We start from the raw sequence: 21,347 nt of genomic DNA, 5'->3' as shown, positions 1-21,347 counted from the left end.
TTTAACGTTAGGTTGACTTCTATGAGAGTTAAGATTGTTCTTAACTTTCCCAGTGAAATTACTGAGGCTTAAAAGCATTAACTGACTGCACCGTGTTCAGTATCTTGGTGTTGTAGTGATGGGGGGAATTGCCTTAATTATGGTGGAGAAATAATGGCAAGCCCTTATGTTACACTGGTTTTACTTCAAGATGCTAACTGAGGAACAAAAAGAAAAGTATGCGGAAATGGCTCGTCAGCGGAAAGCTAAGAAATCAGAAGTAGCAACAAAAGAGGTGAATGAATGAATCTGGAATAGGGAAAATCAGTTTTATATTTTCAGAGGCAAATTAGTAATTATATATAGTATAAATTGGAAGAGAATCCTATTATTCATAGTTCTGGGGAACAAAAGAAAAGTAACTGATGTATTTGAAAGAAGGTTCTGGGTGAGCTGGTCAGTCACAGGTGTTGTATAGTTGTGCTTATAATGAGCCCTTCCAAACAAGCCAGGTAGGTTTTTATGTTGCAGCTGTTCCTGAAATAGGAGGACTGAATCCTTTGACAAAGTTCACGTCCACACTCTACATTTGAGACACATGAGTTCCACCAAGGAATCCTGAAAATTATAGCTCTGGGATTATAGCCCAGGATTCTTCGGCAGAAATAAATGTGTGGTGTGGATGTGACCTAATAAGCAAACATAACAATAGAATGCAGGGATCAAAGTTTATAATTCAAAAATGTGAGCCTTAAAACTGGTGATTATGTTGTATGTTACTTTTTCTTCCTTCTTGTAAAAATAGATGGGAAGTCTGAATGGTAAGCTTTCTAGTCTTGAAAATTGTGAGTTAATATTTGAATTACCGGTAGATATATCAGTGTAACTGAGTTTCAAATATAGATAATCCGCAAGAAGATTGTTTTTAGCATACCGGTAGGATAGCATTTGTTTGCACAACTGAAATCTGCTTGCAAAATAGGACTTCCACTTGTTCTTCCCAGTCCCCCCACAAAATCTGCTCTGGAAAGGCCCAAAATCCAGAGCAGATTTGCACTACACTAACTCCCACCCATAGGTTACAATGGAAGGTCTATAGGTGAAGTCAGTGCTTTTTTCTTAAAAATGTTTAGGGGTACTCTCATTTTGACTCAAGAAAATCACCATTTTATAGTTCAAATTGGGGGAAATAAATACAGTAAATGGACAGAAGCACAAAGATTCACAAAATGTTTAGGGGTCTGCATCCCCCCAGAAAAAAGTACTGGGTTGAGGTTTCATCCCATCCTACTTGAGAATATATAAGGTTGCTGCTAGGATTGTGTCAAGGTGCCATTTTTGTGAGGGGAAAACTTCATTAGTATTCCATTGTGGTAATTTAGACCCCTGCCGCTATAGGGGTTGGTGTGGCTGCACATCACCTATGTGAAAGTGGGAGTTCATACAGATGTCACCTCGGTATAAGCCCAGTAATGAGGTGACTGCATGGGGGGGGGTATTTTATGTGATCTGGCTCAGTTTGCAGGTTCTATTGGGCCAAGAAGGGGAAAGATTAGTCTTAGCAGTTTTAATTGGATACTACTGCACAGTGGTACTTCGACTTACGAAAGTAATCCATTCCGAAGGCGCGCTCGTAAGTTGAAATCTTCATAAGTCGAAGGTGCCATCTCGGAACGGGGAAAATATTCATATGTCAAAAACCGCATTCAAAACTTCGTAAGTCGAGGTATCGTGTCGCCGCTTTCCCTTCGTAAGTCGAAAATTTTGGAAACGGCGGCCATTTTTTCACTTCCGGGGGTCATTCGGAAGTTGAAAAATACGGAAGTTGAGTTGCTCGTAAGTCGAGGTACCATTGTAGTTGCTTTCCCTTCGTTCATATATGATCAACTGATGGATTGTCAAAACAAAATAAAAAATAACCAGCTAAGTTTGTTCTTGGTATGAGCTTTCGTGTGCATGCACACTTCAGATACACTGAAACAGAAGTCACCAGACCCTTATATATAGTGAGAGAGTGGGGAGGGGTATTACTCAGAAGGGTGGTGGGAATGGGTGATTGGCTGATAGGTGTGGAAAACCTGTTGACGACTGTTAACGACTGCAATTGGTCATACAGGAAAAAGCAAGGGGTGAGATGGCTAAAAATAGCTTTGTCATGTATAATGAGATAAGAATCCATTGTCTTTGAGATCTTGTATAGAATGTCCTGGGAGATTGAAGTGTTTTCCTACTGGTTTCTGATATCAGATTTATGTCCATTGTCTACACTTTTCGTAGCCGCCCAGGCAAGTCCCACCACCTCTTCCCACATTTCCTTCCGCACAAACTGAGAAGAGATTTTCTGCTGCAAACCCCATTGGTCCACCTGGGAAGAGTGATAAAGGTAAATGATAGTTATATTAGTTCACCTGATCTGCCCAACCTCAGTGTGTTCATTCTGACTGGAGACTGTGCTAGCAGGTCTGCTTTTTGTTGCTCCCAGGAAATTGAGTGGTAATTGTGGGGGCAAGATATAAGTTGATTACTTTCCTCAAGAGCCGCCTGTTTCCATATGAACCTACTTGGATCCTGAGATCATCTTCTAAGGTCCCTCTTTGTCCTCTCCACAAGTCTGGAGGGTGGCAACACAAGAGTGAGCCTTTTCTGCAGTCGTTCCCTGTTTATTGAATGCTCTCACCATGGTTCAGCTGGCACCTTTATTATATACCTTTAGGCGCCAGGCAAAAATGTTCCTCTTCAACCAGGCCTTTGGCTAATCAATATCTGATACCCTTTTAAATGTGGTGGGGTTTTTTTTGGGGGGGGGGTTATTGGTTAGTTCTTATTTTTATTATGTATTTTGTGTTTTTTATATTGTAATTTTATGTTGTGAACTGCTCAGATCCATGAATGAAGGGTGGTATGCAGATTCAGTTTTTAATTTTATTATTAATATTATAATCAGGAGTGTGGAAGTGGGGGAATTGGTCACCAACTCAGGGGAGGCGAGAATGACTTATAATTACAATCTATTATTTATATGCCACCCATCTGACTGGGTTACCCCAGCCACTCTGGGTGGCTTCCAACAAATTATAAAACCACAGTAATACATACACTAAAAACTTCCTTATACAGGGCTGCCTTCAGCTGTCTTCTAAAAGTCAGGTAGTTGTTTATTTCCTTGACATCTGATGGGAGGGCTTTCCATAGAGTGGTGTGACTAGAGAGAAGGCCCTCTGCCTGGTTCTCTGTAACCTCACTTCTCGCAATGAGGGAACTGCCAGAAGGCCCTCGGAGCTGGATGTCAGTGTCCAGGCTGAATGATGGGGGTGGAGACATAGCTTCAGGTATACAGGCCCAAAGCCTGAGCGCAGGACAGAGTTCAAATAAGGAGGAGGTGAAAGTACTGAACCTAGTAGAATAGAGGCAGCGGGTGATAGAGCATTGGGAGTGGGGACTCGAAATAAGAAACTAAAGCTGCTGCAGGATTTGATGTTGAAACAAGGAGTTATTGAAGCCCAATGTAATCCTTAAGAGTTGTTGTCTATATGCCTTGATCAAAAAGTTCATTGGAATATTCAGGAGCAGCATTTTGTGTCCATGACATTTTGGTCCTTCTGATGCTTATGGTACAAGCAATTTGCTTTGGTCTGATGGTTATGGTGACCCATGAAGTATCTAGTGGAGCTCTTAACATGGGCAGGTAGTTCTAGTTCTCCCAGATATTCCAACTGCTTATGCAGTGTTTTTGAGTGACACTCAATTGCAGCATATTTGTGACTGGCTCATCATTTTACAAGTAATGTTGCAGTTACTGGCACATAGTGCTGCTTTTAAATCATCTGTTCTTCCCTCTCCAAATGTATAAAACATCCAAAATCTCCTGGTGACTTCTCTGGTAATGCCTGCATGGCTGTCTGCAAGGCACTTTTTTGGTAGTGATTTGTAAGCCACTTTGGAGAACTTCTTTTACTGCAGAGCAGGATAAAACGTCATTCAGTAACTAAGGAAGTACAGTAGCTGAAAGTTTGCTAAGTAGGTTTAGAAGGATTCACTGCCTGTGACCAGCCACCAGTTGATAGGTAAAGATGGTGTGATTTTGGTTTTTTGTACTTTTGCAAACCCAGGCTTTCCTCAAGCCTGTGATATACTTCCCCTACCTAGTACATGGGTGGTGCAATGTGAGATGCGTAGGGATCCATACAGAATAAATTTAACAGAATGAGTTTTCTAGTATTACATAGGCTTCACTGACACATTTAAAGCATTAGATCTAAGATGACACTTTCCAATTCTCTTGGTGTCAGCAGTGGCTTTGTGAGTTCTGAGGTTGTGTCTCAACATCCCTGACAAGTTTCCGGAATATTTTTAGGCTCAGCTCAGGGAAAATGTAGTCTCTGGTCTATTTTGAGATGGCCTCCTTAGTTACTCAACTGCCAAAAAAATACGTAATTAAACAGATAATGTCTACTACATTGTGGGGAGCGGACCACTATTGACCACCTTTTCAATGTAGACACTGTCTCATCTGAGGTTTCTTAACCACTTTTGTATTATAAAGAATGATATTAGCCTTGGTTTTATGATCTGAGATTGCTGCATTGTTATAAGCAGACTGTTGTGGCTGTAGCAGGTTGGGGATGGAACACCACATGACAATTCAAAACTTGGCTACATTACCTCTTTAAATCCCGTTTCCCCCCTCAAAGACACTAGTTTGCTACAGGTTGTGAGAGATAAACTACAGTGCCCAGAATTCTTTGAGAGGGGAAATATGCTTCAAAGTTACAATGTGTATGCAGTCCTTGTCCGGTTGAGGGCTGCCCGGAAATTGGAGTTGCAGGTAAGTGACTTAGTTTCATGAATATTTTTTCAGTGATATAGGTGTACATTTTACTCCAACTATTTTACTTTTTTGTTATAGTAATAATAACAATAATAATAAACAAATACTCTCCACTAATATTCTTAATACAAAATCTTGTTTCAGTTGTACTTGAAACCACATTCTTCTACCTGAATATCTTCAGCCATGGAGTTCTGCCCCCTCATTGCAAACAACGTTTCCTTCCTTGCGAAATTGGATGTGTGAAGTATTCACTAAAAGATGGCATAATTGCAGAGTTTCATCACTTTGTAGATCCTGGTGAGGTTTTGGAATCAGAAAAGATGAAATTTGTCTTTCATCTGTGCAGGGGTGGGGTGGGGGGAGAAGATATGCAGGATTCTGTTTGTCCACGACAGTTTATTTGTATGCATTCTTGCACTATTTTGTCCACTTCATATAGTGGACAAAATCCACATTGATAGCATTACTTAATGAAGAAATGAAACTTAACTGGAAACATTCCTTGTGTCAGCAGAAAACATGAACTGACCAAATCAATATGTTCGTGTGTTCTGCATTTTTCATCTCTGTGTTATGAAAGGAACATTATAAAGAAATAAAAATTGTACTTCTAGACGAGTATTTGGACACTGATTTATTCTGTAGGAAAGCAGAAAATGGTGTATTATAACCATGAAATCCTACAAACAGCTTAGTATTACATAATAAAGCCTGGGTTCTTTTTGTTCATTTGCAGGAGAGGTTCCAAGGGGATTTCGCTTTCATTGCCAGGCAGCAAGTAGGTATTGGGCAAGAGATGTGGAACCTATGGATTGGCAGCATTTTTATGACCCACATATAGTCAGTCTTCCAATTATTTTTGAATCATTTTAAAGAACTGGGTTCTTATGCCAGATATCCTATGGCATTTTATTTGTATCTTGTTTGTTTTTATTTATACAAAATATGTTTATATCACCCTCATAAAATATCAGAACAATATACAATAGTATAAAAACACAAACTATTAAAAGAAGGACAAAGCAATATTTAAAAGGACTGGCTACTCAATAAAAATTTTAAAGAACAATTTTAAACAACTGTATGGGCCTGTTTCCGTAACAGCTTAGTATGTCTTCCCAAGTAACATGTTGAAGTTATGCTTTTAACCAGACTCATACTCATGCATTCATTTAGGTTTCAGTCTTTCACTTGTGTTTCCAGATAATAATGGTTAGACATTGCATACATCACCTTACCCAAATCTTTGGTGATGGAGGATGAAATTAAAGTATTCAGACTGCAGTGTTAGTGGTGGTTGCTGTCTGGTTTGCCCTAATCTCTGGTTCAGTGATATTTTACACATAGTGGTTCAGTTCTTGAATATTAGGCAGTATATTACCTGCCTTGGGACTGCTGGTGAATGGCAGGCTATAAACGCATGTAAATAAATAGGATCCTTGGGTAATCATTTACCTTTCTAAAACCTAAAACAATGTGTTTGGTTTTTCTATGCATTGTTTATTAATGTATTTCTTACCCCTGACTAAAATGTTGAATAGAACATTGTTGAATAGAACATTCTATTGTTAAATAGAACATCTTTCAAATCCAGCATTGTCACCTTTTAAGCTAGTGAAGTTCAACCATTGACAGGCCTTGACTGACCTGCACTTGCTTCAACTAGACATCTTGGGTCTAACAATCTTCCTTTACATTGGTGATAAACCCTATCTCACAGGGTTGTTGCAATGATAAAATACTTTAATAAAACACAGACAAGTTCTTGAATTATATATTTAGGTGTTTTTAGTGAAACTGATATATTAATCCTGCAAACTGTAACTAAAGTTAAAAGTACAAATGCATGTGAAGTGAGATGTTTCTTCCAAAAAGCCCTGATATGGCACTTTGATTTTCTCTTAGGTGATGCTACACATAGGATTCCCCTATCTGGCTTTGAGCTTGCAACTGCAAATTACTCCATTGTGTTACGTGAGCTCTACTCATTTATTCAGCCACGGTGGGGCACCTGGCCACCTGTGTATTGTAAGGTATAATATAACATTTTTAGACTTAAATTGCTCTCTGCTTTTCAGAAGAAGTCAGAACAAAAATCTCTACCCACATGCTTCAGTTAGCCTTTTCCCTGGTTAGCTATGGGGTGTGTGTATATAAAAATACAGGTGACCTCACCTCAAGTATGGTTGGAGTACACCAGTGTTTTAACTTTCACTTTTAAGCTGTCCAGTGACAATCTCCATAGCATAAAGGCTTCACATAAAGATTTCCAGTTTTGCAGCCTTTCCTTTAGGGTATTTCGTGGGTACAAAGTGGTGTCTACATTCAACCTAAAAGGGTGTATAGTTGTATTCCTGAATTGTTGCTTCTCCAAGGTAGACCAAATACCTATGGACAATTATTTTGGCTTTGGTCAGATTATGTATCAAACAGCTGTAGACAGGAAATTTTCCTGTTTCGGTGTTGGAGCAGATACCCTTATAAAGAATAACATACCGGTAGCTTTCTTGCATATCAGGAAACCTTAGCCATAGTGGTCTTATAATAAGTATATATAGTATAGTTTATTAATTCTGTTTATTTGATTGTATAATGTATACTTAAAACTTCTTTTGCAGTCTTCTGACCAGTTTAGGGTCAACTGGTGCCTGCAGCATATGGCTAGAGAAGCGGGTAAGAAAATTTTACAACAGGAAATAAGTTAATATTTAGATACAGTCTCTGCTGCTCCTAAAACTTACTTTTTCTAATAGGCACAGTTAATAATCTGGAGAGTCTCTGTGTGGAAGACCTTGTTGTGGAGCTGTATTATCAGAAGCTTCAAAAGGAGCCTTCTAAGGCATGGGTGTGTAACTCCCTGGATGCCTCCATGTGGGATTACTCCAGCAATACTAGGTATAGTATATAGCTCTAAAAATCATAATAACTGCTGTACCGACCTGAACCACAGTGACTTGACTGCTATGAGGTGGGAGTCTGTTATGGCTTAGTGTCTGGGGCAACCCAGTCAGATGGGTGGGGTACAAATAAATTATTATTTTTAGGGTGCTATAAGTGTGCGTGTTGAATGCTAATTTAAAGCCTTGCACTCATTTCAGAGATGAGTTTGAGACACTAAACTAAGGTTTAGACTCATTGAAATTGATTAACATGCTTGTGTTAGGTTTATTACCGTAATTTCAATAGGTCTGCTCTTGAGTAAAATTTGGTTGAAAACCACCCATAGAGCTATTTTGAATTATTTAGTAGTTTTTAAAGTCTAAACAGCCAGATTTTTCTACAATGAAGGTGGGTATCATTGAATGACAGGTAGGTAGCCGTGTTGGTCTGCCATAGTAAAAAAAAAAAAAAAAAATCCTTCCAGTAGCACCTTAGAGACCAACTAAGTTTGTTCTTGGTATGAGCTTTCGTGTGCATGCACATTTCTTCAGATACATCTATTTTGTTTTGATCATTGAATGAGTTATTACTCCCATTTGCTTCTATAGGCCAAGCAGGATTATGCAAGTTTCAACTGGCACCCTGTATGGGATAGTGCCTCTACATGTTCTAGTCCTGCCTAGCTTTGAGCAGCAGGTCTCAGAGTTCTACCAAATGTTTCACTTTGCCTATTTCTATTCTCTCCCGCCATGGAAGAAAAAGCTGTTGAACATTCTTCACTACTCTCTTCCACAACCCCCCTGGATTGTCCTCTTAAAGCACTTTATCTTGTGATAGTGGGTTGGGAAAATTAATGTTTCTGTCTTCAAGTTTCTAATGCCAAACAGTGGAGTAGATGAAAAAAAATAGTAAGTTGTTTGTCCTAGAACTTGAAAACGTCTTACTGTTGAAGCATATATTTGAAACTCGACATTCATGATGGAAGTATTATTTATACTTAGGTGCAAGTGGCATGAAGAAAACGATGTAGTGTTCTGTGCTCTTGCTACTTGCAAGAAAATTGCGTGAGTATGAAAATACAGTGAATATGTTAGAATGTTTTTGCATCTTGGAAAATATTTTGGACATTAGTTTCATATACAATATCTCGGGTCATCTTGTCTCTTTTTCAAATATAACCTGTTGGTTCTTTTGGATATTCTTTAGTAGGCATTTTGTCGGCTGCACTTGAATGAAGGAGCAACTGATGTGATATTGTGGCACTTCTGCTATTATAGGAGGAAAGGAATTTTAAAGATCCAAATAAAGTAAAATCTATTTCTTTCTGATTAAGTTTTCCAAGTGTCACTTACTAGACAGTGACACTTGGGGAAAACTTCAGGTTTGCATTGTCACCAAACAGGTCTCTGAATTTTGAGTACCAGTATTTTTCATGAGGAAGATTTTTTTCATAGAATCATAGTTGGAAGAGACCACAAGGGCCATCCAGTCCAACCCCCTGCCAAGCAGGAAACACCATCAAAGCATTCCTGACAGATGGCTGTCAAGCCTCTGCTTAAAGACCTCCAAAGAAGGAGACTCCACCACACTCCTTGGTAGCAAATTCCACTGCCGAACAGCTCTCACTGTTTTACCTTGCATTTGCAAACTTTGTTGTGGTTTATATATTTTGGAGGAGGATGTGCCATACATATGCAGAGACCAGTTTTAACACACACACAAATACACACCTAGTTCATCCCAACTGGTTGCCCAAGGCCTTAAATACAAGGGGCTTGACAAGTAACTTCTTGTCTCTCAGGCAACTCAAAAGATCTTCCCCTTTCTCCTGTTTCTGATAGGCTGAAACCTGCAGTTTAATAACCTGGGCCTCACTTGTAAGTAGTTCTTTGGGAGGTTATAGTCTTTGCTCATGGCAGAGGGGTACTTTAGGTCCCAGTTTCTGTAGGCTCCTGCTGCTATTTTCTTGGAATAAGTTGCTAGGAACAACTTTGTATCGCCTCCTGGCTGATTTTCCTTCTTTAGCTCACCCAAGTTGGTTGCCCCCTCACAGTTCAACCACTGCCTCGTATCTCAAATCATGTCCCTCTATCCATGGTCTTGGTGCAGTATATTGTCAGTAGTATGTAGTTTTTTATATTTCTGTTCAGCTTGCGGAAATGATAACGCATCTTCATGTTGGTGTTTTCCTGTCCAATATAGATACTGTATCAGCAATTCCTTAGCCAATATGTATTGTGTCCAGCTGACTGCATCTCACTTACCCTTGTGTGAGAAGGACTCCCAAAACACAGCAAATCCTAAAATGGTGGTTCTGGATGCTGGACGTTTCCAGGTCAGCCTTGTTCATTTAGCAGATTTGGTCTTCTATATCGTATCGCTAACATTTCTGGAGTGTACTTGGAAATGTAGGATGAAATCATGATATATGCTCAAAAATAATGATATACCATATTTTTCGGTCCATAAGACGCTCCGTACCATAAGACGCAGGGGGAAACCAGGGAAAAGGGGAGAAACCAGGGAAAAAAATACATTTTCTGGTTTTCCTCCTCCTGGGAGGGGGGAGCGAAGGAGACAGCAGCGGCGGAGGGACTGGGAGAGGAACATGCCACAGGCCTCCCCTGCCTCCCCCACCTTGCCAACACCGGCAAAGTGTTCGGAGAAAGGGGAAGCCCAGTAGCGATGCTGTAGGGCTTCCTGTTTCTCCCCCCCCCCCACTTTCGCTGATGTCGGGGGAGGTTTAAAGATATAAAGACAGCTGGGGAGAAGGAGTGAACACTCACCGCTTCTCCCCAGCTCCCTTTAAAAAAAGCAGGGATGAGCCGCTCTGAAGGGGCGTCACGCACCCCTTCAGAGGGCTCATCCCCGCTTACTTTGAAGGGAGCTGGGGACGAGGGGTGAACGCTTCAAAGCAAGCGGGGTGAACACAGCCCTGCCGCCGATCCCAAAAGCAGCAGCATCCCCGCTGCTTTCTCCACCACCCCACGCCCGGCACCAATCGGTGGCGGGAGCGGGGTGGAGAAAGCGGGGATCCTGCTTTCTCCACCACTCCACGCCCCACCGCCGATCCCAAAAGCCTGCTTTTGGGATCAGTGGGCGGCGCGGAGGATCCAGCAACATCTCCGCTGCCACCTCCTGCCGAACTCGGCAGGGGGTGGGAGATGCAGTGGGGAGCGAAGCGGATGTTGTTGGATCCTCCTGCAGCCTCCGTTCACAGAAACAAGCATGTTTCTGCAAATGGAGGTGTGGGGAGGATCCAGCAATATCTCCGCTGCCGCCTCCCGCCAAATGCGGCGGGGGTGGGGGGAGTCAGCGGGAGCGAAGATTTCGCTCCATAAGACACACCAACATTTTTCCTTCCTTTTTAGGAAGGAAAAAGTGCGTCCTTTGGAGTGAAAAATACGGTTTTTACAAACACTTTGATTTGACCAATATGTCTGTTTAATTATGTTCAGAATATTAATAAATTCATCAATAGGCACATTAGGCAGATATTCCTTATCCACTATATCAATCTTTTTTTTTTAAATTTTTTATTATTTTCTACTTTAAACAACAAATACATCAAACAAATAAACAAAAACAATTAACACAAGATAGAACAAAAAAAAACACATCAAACACATTAAAACAACATAAAAGTAACAAAATGAAACCTATACATACCTAAACAGGAACACCAAAACAAAATCATTGTTTAATTCTAATTCCAATCTTCTTTGGGGGGACTTCCCCCGTTCTCTCAACTGCGTTCAATATCAATATACTTTGGTAACTTTGTAACTATTTTCTTAACATTCACCACTATTCTTAATGATCATAAAGATACTAACTAACCGTATATAATTCATTACTTACACAACATATCCTTAGACATTTCTAAATATTTTAAACCATTCATAACAATACTTCTTGTGTACTATTTTCATCTAACATCAACTAGCTAAAGCCATTTAAACAAGCCAGTTCTGCTTCAAATATCTAACTTTTCACGATTTTTTAGATAGTCCTTAAATTTCTTCCAATCCTGTTGCACCTTCTCCTCCCTCTGGTCTCGGAGTCTCGCGGTCAGTTCAGAGAGTTCCATAAAGTCCATTAGCTTCATCTGCCATTCTTCCACTGTCGGGATCTCTTCACCTTTCCAGTTTCTTGCAAGTAAAATTCTAGCAGCTGTTGTGGCATACATAAAAAACACTCTATCCTGACTGGGTATCTCATGATTGGTCATGCTCAAAAGGCAGGCCTCTGGTTTCTTACTAAAAGTAATTTTCATTACCTTCTTAAGTTCATTGTAAATCTTCTCCCAGAAAGCCTTAACCTTGTCCACCACATGTGATAAAAGGTACCTTCCATATTTTTACATTTCCAACACATATTACTTGTTACATGATATATCTTGGCTAACTTCACTGGTGTCAAATACCATCTATAAATCATTTTCATAATATTTTCTCTTAGTACATTACAAGCAGTAAATTTAATACCTTCCTTCCACAACTTCTCCCAGTCATCCATCATAATATTATATCCAACATCTTTTGCCCAATGTATCCACTATATCAATCTTTTCTTTGTATACAAGGATGTCCTAAAAACTGGTGAATGAGTCAGTGAAAGAATATCTCTGAATGTGTGGGTGATCTTGTCTTTTTTGCATTACAGAAAATGAGGGCTGCTGAGCGCCCTGGAAATGAAAGGTACTACCGATCTCTTAATGAGGAGCTAGGTGCTGCCTCTTGTACTGGTGAGTGATTATCTATGTTGGAAAATGAAACGTAATGAAAATATCTGCATAAAGGAAATGTAATGAAGCTCGTGGTATGTTTAAATAGTCACAGAATTTCTCTGCAGTGATAGTGGCTAAAATTTTAAGAAGGCATTCTTCTTGAATGAGTTTCTCCTCCACCCATGTTACATACAACTTTCTGTATTTTTCCGTGTATAAGAAGCCCCCCTGTATAAGACACCCCCTATTTTTGGTGACTCTGATTTAAGAAAATGGGGGAAGGTCTATCTGTATAAGATGCCCCCAAATTTTGGACATTATTTTTTAGGGAAAAAACCTAGTCTTATATACAGAAAAATACGGTACTTTTATCATTTATATATTGACCTTTGTCCGTAGACCTCATGGCAGGTTCTGCATTGATTTTATTTAGTTGAATATTAAAATCACTTAAACAATCAAGTTACCTTCCTTGATAACAAGCATATTATGCATAAAGGGGCTGACAAAAGTTAGCATCTAAAACTTCGTAGGTTTGGCACCAAATGTATTTCCAAGGGAAGTGAATTTCAAAACGGGGGTATTAAAACTAAGAAGGCTTGCTGTCAAGTTACTAGGAGATCTCAAGTTACAGACTAGAGGAGGAAGATAGTCTTTCAGGTAACTGGGTCCTAGGTATTAAAATGCTTAGTCTGTGAAGACTTAAGATGTTGAATTAGACTCAGTAGCTAATTGGCACCCAATGCCAATGCTTGAAGTCTGGTGTTACATGGTCCCAAGACCTTGTTGATCACCACAGCAGTTGCAACTTTAAAACTTTCCTCCTTCAAACTCATCAGTAGAGAAGCAAGGCTATCTACCCCCATCTTCACACACACACCCAATTTTACCTGTTTAATTCTATAGTCTGTGCCATCTGAATACTTGCTGAATGCCATAGTGCACATTAAGTGCTCAATTTGTGGCAGCAAACTTCCTCCATTATGACCAACCACCATGACATCCTGTGGTCACAACTGCTGTCTTTTCTTCCTAAAGCAAGGAGCACAAGGTAGACAACTGCTTCCATTGCCAGAGGCCTATGAGATGAGCATTCCAAAACAGGTCCACAAGTGCCAGCTAAGCAGTTGCACTCAATATTTCTGTTACAGACCTCACCCATTTCTGTTACAGACCTCTCTGCAGTGCTGCAGCTTCAAGAAGTGGTTGCTTGTACTATGGCAATCTCCTTTAGCCACATGAAAACACCACCCACCTTGGCTTAACCCACCTTTGTATCAATCTTGGCTTTAGCACTGAAGATGGAGATTACTAGGTGTGGATCACTGCGCCAAGACTATTTTGATAAAATAAAATGTGGCTCTTGTGATTTTTTTCAGTTCTCCATGATTATAAAGGCCTCAGTTGAAAGCAAGGCTTTGCATGGAAGGGAGAGCAAAACCTTGTGATTCCACCTCCCCTACCAGTTTTATAGAATGCCACTTAAACAGTTGTGACTCTCCTGTGAGCTTATTTTTCGAAATTTGATAGAAAATATCTAGCTGTTGAGTGTAAATTAAGATTTAATTCTTGTGACTTTTGTGTTATATATTGACACATGCATTGTTTGCTTAGGTCAGCATCCTTCAGGAGTGAAAACAGCAGGTGAAACAACTACTAGGCGTGGAAGAGGAATAGCCTGGTTTCTGGAAAGCGTCTCAAAGCAGTCCAGCAGTTAAGACATTTGCAGTACAGTGCCTCCCATTCAGAACTGCTCTGCATATAATGATTCCCACCATCTTTGGGAATATAAATACTTTATATTTCCTTATTCTGTCATGTGTTAAATATTACCTTTAATGAAAAAAGCCATTCTAATCCCATTGCAAGGGGAAAAATTTAAGTTTTTAAAATAACAAACGTTATTGTGAGTTATGAATATTATTTTTGTATGTAGGAATATTTAGTAGAAACTTGAAATAATGAAGTCAGTAGGATAAGAGATTAGATAATGAAACCAGAAGGGCAACTTTGTGAAATGATGTCTGGATTTTTAAGTTCTGTTGTGGCTTTTCTTGAGAGCAAAGCCTATTTACACCTACTGGTGCCTTACTGAAGTAAACCTTTGCTAAGGAACCAGTTGCAATTATGTTTTTTTTAATAAGCTATTCTAGGATTTGGTATGGTACCAATTACATATTGTTTTTGTCAGAGGGGCAAGGTTTTGGTATAAAGCCCTTAAATTAGCCAACAATAGAAGCAACATACATTTTTTGGTAAAACTTGCAATCCGGTAATATCTCCCCCATAAAAAGGGGGGGGGGGAACCACCTATGAAGTTCTATAAAGGTACCACAATGATGTATCTTTTTCCTCTCTTTGGTGTTATACATACATTCAGTCATTTAGTACAAAAAGCTTCTAAATCTTAACCATGATAGACCAGGTTGTGTGTTTAATTAAACACTTCTTTCCAATTTGATTTGGCATGTTCTGTCTGTATTTTGTGGTTCCAAATGTAGTATCGTATTGTCATGTGCAGAAAAGGAAAACTCAAATGCTAAAGTTATTTAAACTGAGATGAAAACAAATTTTAAATTGAGATTGTATTGTTTGAAGGACAGTCATGCACTGAAGAAACTAGAATATGGATCTGTAAAGGTAACTTAGAGAAAATTAGATGTATGAAATGCATCCTTGCTTCCTTGCTGTGAAAAGGAATATGCTATTGGTCCAGTGGGAGTGGACATCAAATCCTCTCCCTCTGACCCCCATCCCAATTGCAGATACTGCAATTTCTGATGTCAGATTTGTGCCCTTTCGTTTGCATAGAAACCAGGCTGCTGTGTGTAAAAGGTGGTAGGACATTGTTGCTATAAAAATCACATTGGAAAATGGACAGGTGAATGAACCCCTGTTAATTGTAGAATAAATTAAGTTGTGTTGCAGAGTTGGCATCTGGATCTGTCACAGGGTCAGGTTTCTGGATCTGTACCTTTTCTGGCTTCTTGCTGGAGATGAGGAGCAGTTTTAGGTTAGGGGGCCATCTGTAAGCCAGTACAGGCCTGCTTCCAAGGCCGATGAGAGGGTGAGATGTAGATCATTGGTGATACATTTCAGTGATTTCAGCTGTGAACTACAAGCCACAACAAGCAGTGGTCTGCCCTTTTCTGTTCTGCATCTGTCCTGTAGACCAGGCATGGAGAGCCTTTGGCCTTCTAGAAGTTGTTGAACTACAACTCATGGTCATGCCTGCTGAGGCTGATGGGATTTGTAGTTCAACATCTGAAGGGCCAAACCTTCCCCACCCTTGCTGTAGACAACCATTGCTGGATACTAATTTGGCCTTGTTCAGCTGCTGCTGGCTTTTTCCACTTCTCATGGATATTGTACTTAGAGGACTGCCTGTTATAAATTCTTTAGTTCTCACTGTCAAAGTCCGAACAGATGCAGTTGCTTCTGTAACTTCTTAAGGTCACAGTTCTTGCAACCCGGTCCATTCCTTGCTGCAGTGAGGTTTCCAATGCATTAAACTGTTTTGGACTAAAGTGGGTGCTGCAGTGCACTCATGGGTACAGAAATTTGCCTTATAGATCATGGTATTCTACTACTTTTATATCTGCAGCACTTGAAGACAGAGTCTCAGGTATGTACAGGTGATGCTCAAAAAATTAGAATATCATGGAAAAGTACATTTATTTCAGGAATTCAACTTAAAAGGTGAAACTAACATATGAGATAGACTCATGACATGCAAAGCGAGAGATGTCAAGCCTTCATTCGTTATAATTGTGATGATTATGGCATACAGCTGATGAAAACCCCAAATTCACAATCTCAGAAAATTAGAATATTAAATGAAATCAACAAAACAAGGATTGCAAATAGAACAATATTGGAGCATGCGTATGTACTCAGTACTTGGTTTGGGCCACTTTTGCATCAATTATTGCCTCAACTAGTGCTTTAAGCCCGTTAAAATAACAGGCGCTAGAACATATGTGGTCAAACATTTGTAAAAACCGGGGGGGGGGGGGGGAAGTGGACAACCATGCAGTCGGGCTTATCTCAGGTTTTTTTTTCTAATAACGCGAGAGCCACATGATGCAGCCAGCTCTGCGCATAGCGTCCCTGTTGCCCTAGCAACATCGGGAACACGCACAGAGTTGACCTACTTTTGTGAGAAGACCTGCATTCTTCAAAAGTGACCCAATGGTTTGCTGTACCACTTCTTGTAGCAGTGCTGCTGCTGCTGCCACTACCTGGAAACAACTGGCTTGGGTTAGCTGGGAGGAAGGAAAACTTAGCTGCCACTGTTTTCTTGTGACTTTCTAGTATCAGTAGTGGGTGGGGGTGATATATGAAGCAGGCCTCTGTATAGTCTCGATATTTAGCCCTATCACAACTTGTATGAAATGCTGGGTTTGAGTATCTTCTCAACTATCTGATAAAGAGCTTCGGGGAAAATGCTTAGTGTGCCAGCTATGCCCATTCTTGGAGATGTCTGATCTGGCCACAGTGGCACATGCCTTAGTTACACCCCATTTAGATCATAGTAATGTCCCCTAAATGGGGCTGCCTTTGAAAAGTGCTCAGAAACTTCAGTTGGCTCAAAGAGCTTCAGCCAGGCTGTTGACTGGCGCTCATAGAGAACACACTACTCCCTTGTTACAATAGCTGTACTGGCTACCAGTCTGTTTTGTCAAAGTACTGGTTTTGACCTATAAAGCCCTGTATGTATGGCTTAGGTCCAAGCTATCTAAAGAAAACTGGGAGAGGGTTTTCACAGTGGCTGCTCCCTAGAGAGGTAGACTGGCTCCCTCCAGGCAAAGACTCTTATTCCAGGAGGTCTTTGAGAATTGATTGTTTTTAAAGTGGTCTTGATAGTGTGCTGTACTGGGAGGTGTGTGTGTGTGTGTGTGTGTGTGTGTAACCTGCAATTTAATAAGTTTTTTTACATTTTAAAAAAATTCCATATATAGCTTAATTACTTTTTTTAAAAAAAACTTTAAATGTTTTAAGCTATGTGTATCTTATATCTGTATTTGGTTTACTTTTTGTGACCTGCTTTGAGTCCCAGTTCTAGGGGAAAGGTGCAGAATGAATGAATGAGTGCACACTTCTTGATTTCAGGATGCAAAGTTGATGGAGCTGTAGTTTGTATCTTTAATAGTACATACACTGTTTAATTTTTAGGGAACTTTGTCTGGAAATCTTTCCCTAATGCCCCGTGTGTGATGAGGTAAATGAGTCCTTTATGTGTTTTTATACAGCTGTGGCACAAATTAAGTCCTTGGGCATAAGGCCTAAGACCTAAAACGACTCAACTGGCCTGTGAACTAGTCTACGTTGTGTGATTATCAGCAGCCAAATGTATAAATAAGCTGGGTCCATGTGCACCTGAAAGCAATTACAGGCAGCATCTTTGCAAACGAGGGAATTTTATTCCTAGCTGATAGCTGAGTGTGACAAACATAGAGCTAACTAGCTTGTCATCTGAAGGAAGAGTCTTCTATGCAGCATGACAGCTGGAAACTTATTGAGAGGAGATCTGAGGAGGAAACTTTGGAAAGTGCTCATTTAGACTTGATTCAGTGGCGCTTGCTTGCCTGCCTGCAAAGTATTGTCTGCGATATCCATGAAGCCCTGATATCCTGATAATACCCAAGCAGCTAATGAGAGTCACTTTATAAACTTCTTTAAAGGAGAACAAAGAATGCTATTATTAACTTAACCTTGTATTATCTCTGTTCCCTCACTTCTCCCAAGCTCTGACTTAAACCCTCGCAAACTATTGTAATTGCCACTTTCAGGCAATTCCACACCCCCAGGACAGCAGGTGAAGCCAGGATGTGAGTTTCTTCCAGATCTCCTTTTAGTGGAGCAGCATGTAGTACCAATTCTCCTGGTTTATTGTTGTGTGCATTTGTATGATCATCAAAGTTGTCTGCCTCAGAAAGTTCAAAGAAACAAGCACAATGTATTTGGGCTGCAATAGAAACCTATTCCAGGCCAGAAACACACACACATCCTATCTTGGGGTTGTCCATTTGTGAGGTGAACGCTTCAAAAATTCTGCAGATAATTGTTTGGATTCTTGTTTAATTTGTTTAGGATTCTTGCTTAGTTTATATCCTAACAGGAAACACTTCTGTTGTTCTCTTTTGAGAACTTGGGAGGGTCTCCAGAAGCAGGAAGTGTGCGTGTCCTGTTTAGAGAGAGCTTCCTTAGTGTAAAAATTAACCTTCCATATCTCATCAGACACTGCCAGTATGACTAAGCTTCCTGGATTTTGTTAGCTAAGGTTGTGCATGAAATGCGGGTGTGCAGGTACTAGATACCAACACTACGCAATGGTGAAAAGGGGCAGAAGGTGTTGATTTTAAAAAAGTGACTGTGGTGAAATATATGACAACTGCATTAAATTTGGGTCTACCCTCTGAACTGGCAGCTTTCCAACTTGAATTCTCCATTGGCGTGTCTGCAGCACTGGAAATTACTGTATACCAGGTAGGGATATTGACCATGGTCATGTGATGAACTGTAAACCATAACTGTCCCAGGGCTCAATGTTACAAGTGAAGGTACATTCCAAACCCATGTAGTAGCAGCTCCTAAATAAATAAAGTAGCAGGAATGGTCAGGCTTTCATTCCTTTTACTGCCTAATGTCATCATAAAGGATTTTAAAGTTAGTAAGGGCAGCATCCCCCCCTTTGGTATTATCAGGGAACTGTCCCCGGCTCAGCGCAAGGTGGTGGAAGGGCTCTCGGGAGGCTACATGGAGCCCCGGCCCCACCTGACTAGCAGCACCTTCTCCAGCGGGGGAAACAGCGACGTCTCCAGTAGGGAGGGGCATGCAGCTCTGAGGCTTGAGAGCAGAGGCTCTGGGGATGTTGGAGAGACCCTGCACCCCACTCGCTCAGCGGGCGAGGAGGGAGACACGCCATTTCCGTCGCCCCAAGTGCGCAGAGGGGTGAAACGCAAGGAAGGGAGGCGGAGACTGGGGGTGCCGAAATTCTTAAGTTGGGGTCACAACCGGAAGGGGCCATTCCCGGATTCTGCGAGCGATTGATGGAGACATGGAATTTGTAGCTCTGCACTGTACATAGTATGCACAATAAACCTGTAAAAAGACAGGCTGGACTCTTGCCTCGTTACTTGCGAGCAACCACCACACGGACTTTATAGGTATGATTATGTAAGTCTGTTTTCTGAACTAGCGCTTGGAGCAGACAACAAAGCTTGTAATCTTTCTTAGCGACGGCAGTTCCTAAGCATCCTTTGTTGAAATGAAATTAATGTTTCAGTGCCCCGTTGTGAGGTCTGCTCTTAATTTGTATTTGGCAGTTAGGAAAAAGAGCATAAATTTACTAACTTATTTGAATAATTAAGATAGCAGCTTTTTGCAGAATTGAGGTATTTAGTCAAGGGCATGAATAGTGAAGGACTACAGGGAACGCATTGCAAAGCAAGCTGTATGTTGAGAACAGAGATCTGTGGTAGATGCCAAAATCTAACCACCCTCCCTCCCACCCACCCTTTCCAATCCTGACTCATTGCATCTTATTTCAAATTAGGTTAGTTGTTGATCAGATACTGCTTGATACACATCTAACCTCTTTCACTTCAACTGTTCCTTGCCTAGGCCCCAGCTCTGTGTGGCCTACAATTTATAGTCACAGTGCACTCTGTTGTCTGCAGTATGTTGGTGGGACTGGGAGCTTTCCCTGTGCTGTACCCGGTGTGTACTAAAAGAAGACGACTTCTTGCTTTGGGAATTAAGTACTCAAAGCACCAGAAGTACTGGCATGTTCTTAAAGCTTTGCTGAATTTTCCCTCCTTGGCATCCAAAAAAACCCACTTGTCACTGAAAAATAGGGTGACTATATTTCAAATATGTGATTTTCAGGATTTTAAAATCTGCTAGAGGATGCACTAGTAAGCTAGATTCTACATTATCCGGTATGGCTGCAACTATATAGGCATGTTAATATAATGTAGACAGAGGGACAAGTACTGGACTAGAATGGGGTGGAAAGAAGAAGAAGAAGAAGAAGAAGAAGAAGAGTTTGGATTTGATATCCCGCTTTTTACTACCCGAAGGAGTCTCAAAGCGGCTAACATTCTCCTTTCCCTTCCTCCCCCACAACAAACACTCTGTGAGGTGAGTGGGGCTGAGAGACTTCAGAGAAGTGTGACTAGCCCAAGGTCACCCAGCAGCTGCATGTGGAGGAGTGCAGACACGAACCCGGTTCCCCAGATTACGAGTCTGCCGCTCCTAACCACTACACCAAACTGCCGCTTAATTCAGTGTACCGTATATCGCGGCGTACAAGACGACTTTTTAATCCTGAAACATCTTCTCTAAAGTTGGGGGTCGTCTTGTACGCCGGCAACATCATGCGACGCTACGTGGAGTTCCGCCCCTCCGCTGGCTGCATGCGTGCGCCGTCTCAGCGTGCGTGCGTGCGTGTGCCGTCTCAGCCGCCATGGAGCCTCTCCCCGTCGCTCCAGCCGCCGCCGCTGCCTCAGCCGCCATGGAGGCCATTCTGGGCGTGGGCGGCAAGCGCGGAGCGCTCCTCTGCAGCTAGAGGGGAAGCTCTCCCCACCGCTTCAGCCGCCGCCATGGAGCGTGGAGGCCATTCTGGGCGTGGGCGGCAAGCGCGGAGGGCTCCTGTGCGGTGAGAGAGGAGGCTCTCCCCGCCGCTCCAGCCGCCACCGCCACCTCAGCCACCATGGAGCCCGGGCTGGGTGAGTATACCCCAAACTGTTTTTCACCTTGAAAAGTTGGGGGGTCGTCTTATACGCCCAGTCGCCTTGTACGCCGCAATATACGGTAATTACTGTTTCAGTTTGAGTTCAGCTATGATAGCCAATGCTTAGAGTAGTGATGAAGTGTCACTTTATTTTAAAAATGCAAATTCAAAACAGCAAATTTCAAAGAAAA

General features: G+C 41.2%; 1 protein-coding gene across 2 annotated transcripts; it reads left to right on the top strand.

The window, feature by feature from the left end:
- The first annotated feature begins 18 nt into the window (after positions 1 to 18).
- On the top strand, positions 19 to 14,711 carry MAEL (maelstrom spermatogenic transposon silencer). 2 transcript variants are annotated; one of them, XM_033146783.1, is made up of 11 exons: positions 19 to 323; positions 2,257 to 2,362; positions 4,952 to 5,107; positions 5,547 to 5,588; positions 6,716 to 6,843; positions 7,429 to 7,483; positions 7,564 to 7,705; positions 8,692 to 8,754; positions 9,893 to 10,025; positions 12,356 to 12,437; positions 14,034 to 14,711. In XM_033146783.1, exons 1-11 carry the CDS (start codon positions 279 to 281, stop codon positions 14,135 to 14,137), a joined length of 1,056 nt encoding a protein of 351 aa, XP_033002674.1. In that variant the 5' UTR covers positions 19 to 278; the 3' UTR covers positions 14,138 to 14,711. The 2 variants fall into 2 exon arrangements, with proteins under 2 accessions (XP_033002674.1, XP_033002673.1); XM_033146782.1 differs by having other exon boundaries at positions 21 to 274.
- The last annotated feature ends 6,636 nt before the right edge of the window (positions 14,712 to 21,347 follow it).

This window comes from Lacerta agilis, chromosome 4, assembly GCF_009819535.1.
Source record: "Lacerta agilis isolate rLacAgi1 chromosome 4, rLacAgi1.pri, whole genome shotgun sequence".
Taxonomy (NCBI): Eukaryota; Metazoa; Chordata; class Lepidosauria; order Squamata; family Lacertidae; genus Lacerta; species Lacerta agilis.
The sequence above is the reverse complement of the archived record's forward strand: the minus strand, read 5'-3'. Positions and strand labels throughout refer to the sequence as shown.

Coding starts and splice junctions, on each gene's coding strand:
- MAEL (XM_033146782.1), top strand. CDS start 167: ATGTTACACTGGTTTTACTTCAAGATGCTAACTGAGGAACAAAAAGAA. Junction 275..2,256: donor CAGAAGTAGCAACAAAAGAG/GTGAATGAATGA, acceptor CACTTTTCGTAG/CCGCCCAGGCAAGTCCCACC. Junction 5,108..5,546: donor TCATCACTTTGTAGATCCTG/GTGAGGTTTTGG, acceptor GTTCATTTGCAG/GAGAGGTTCCAAGGGGATTT.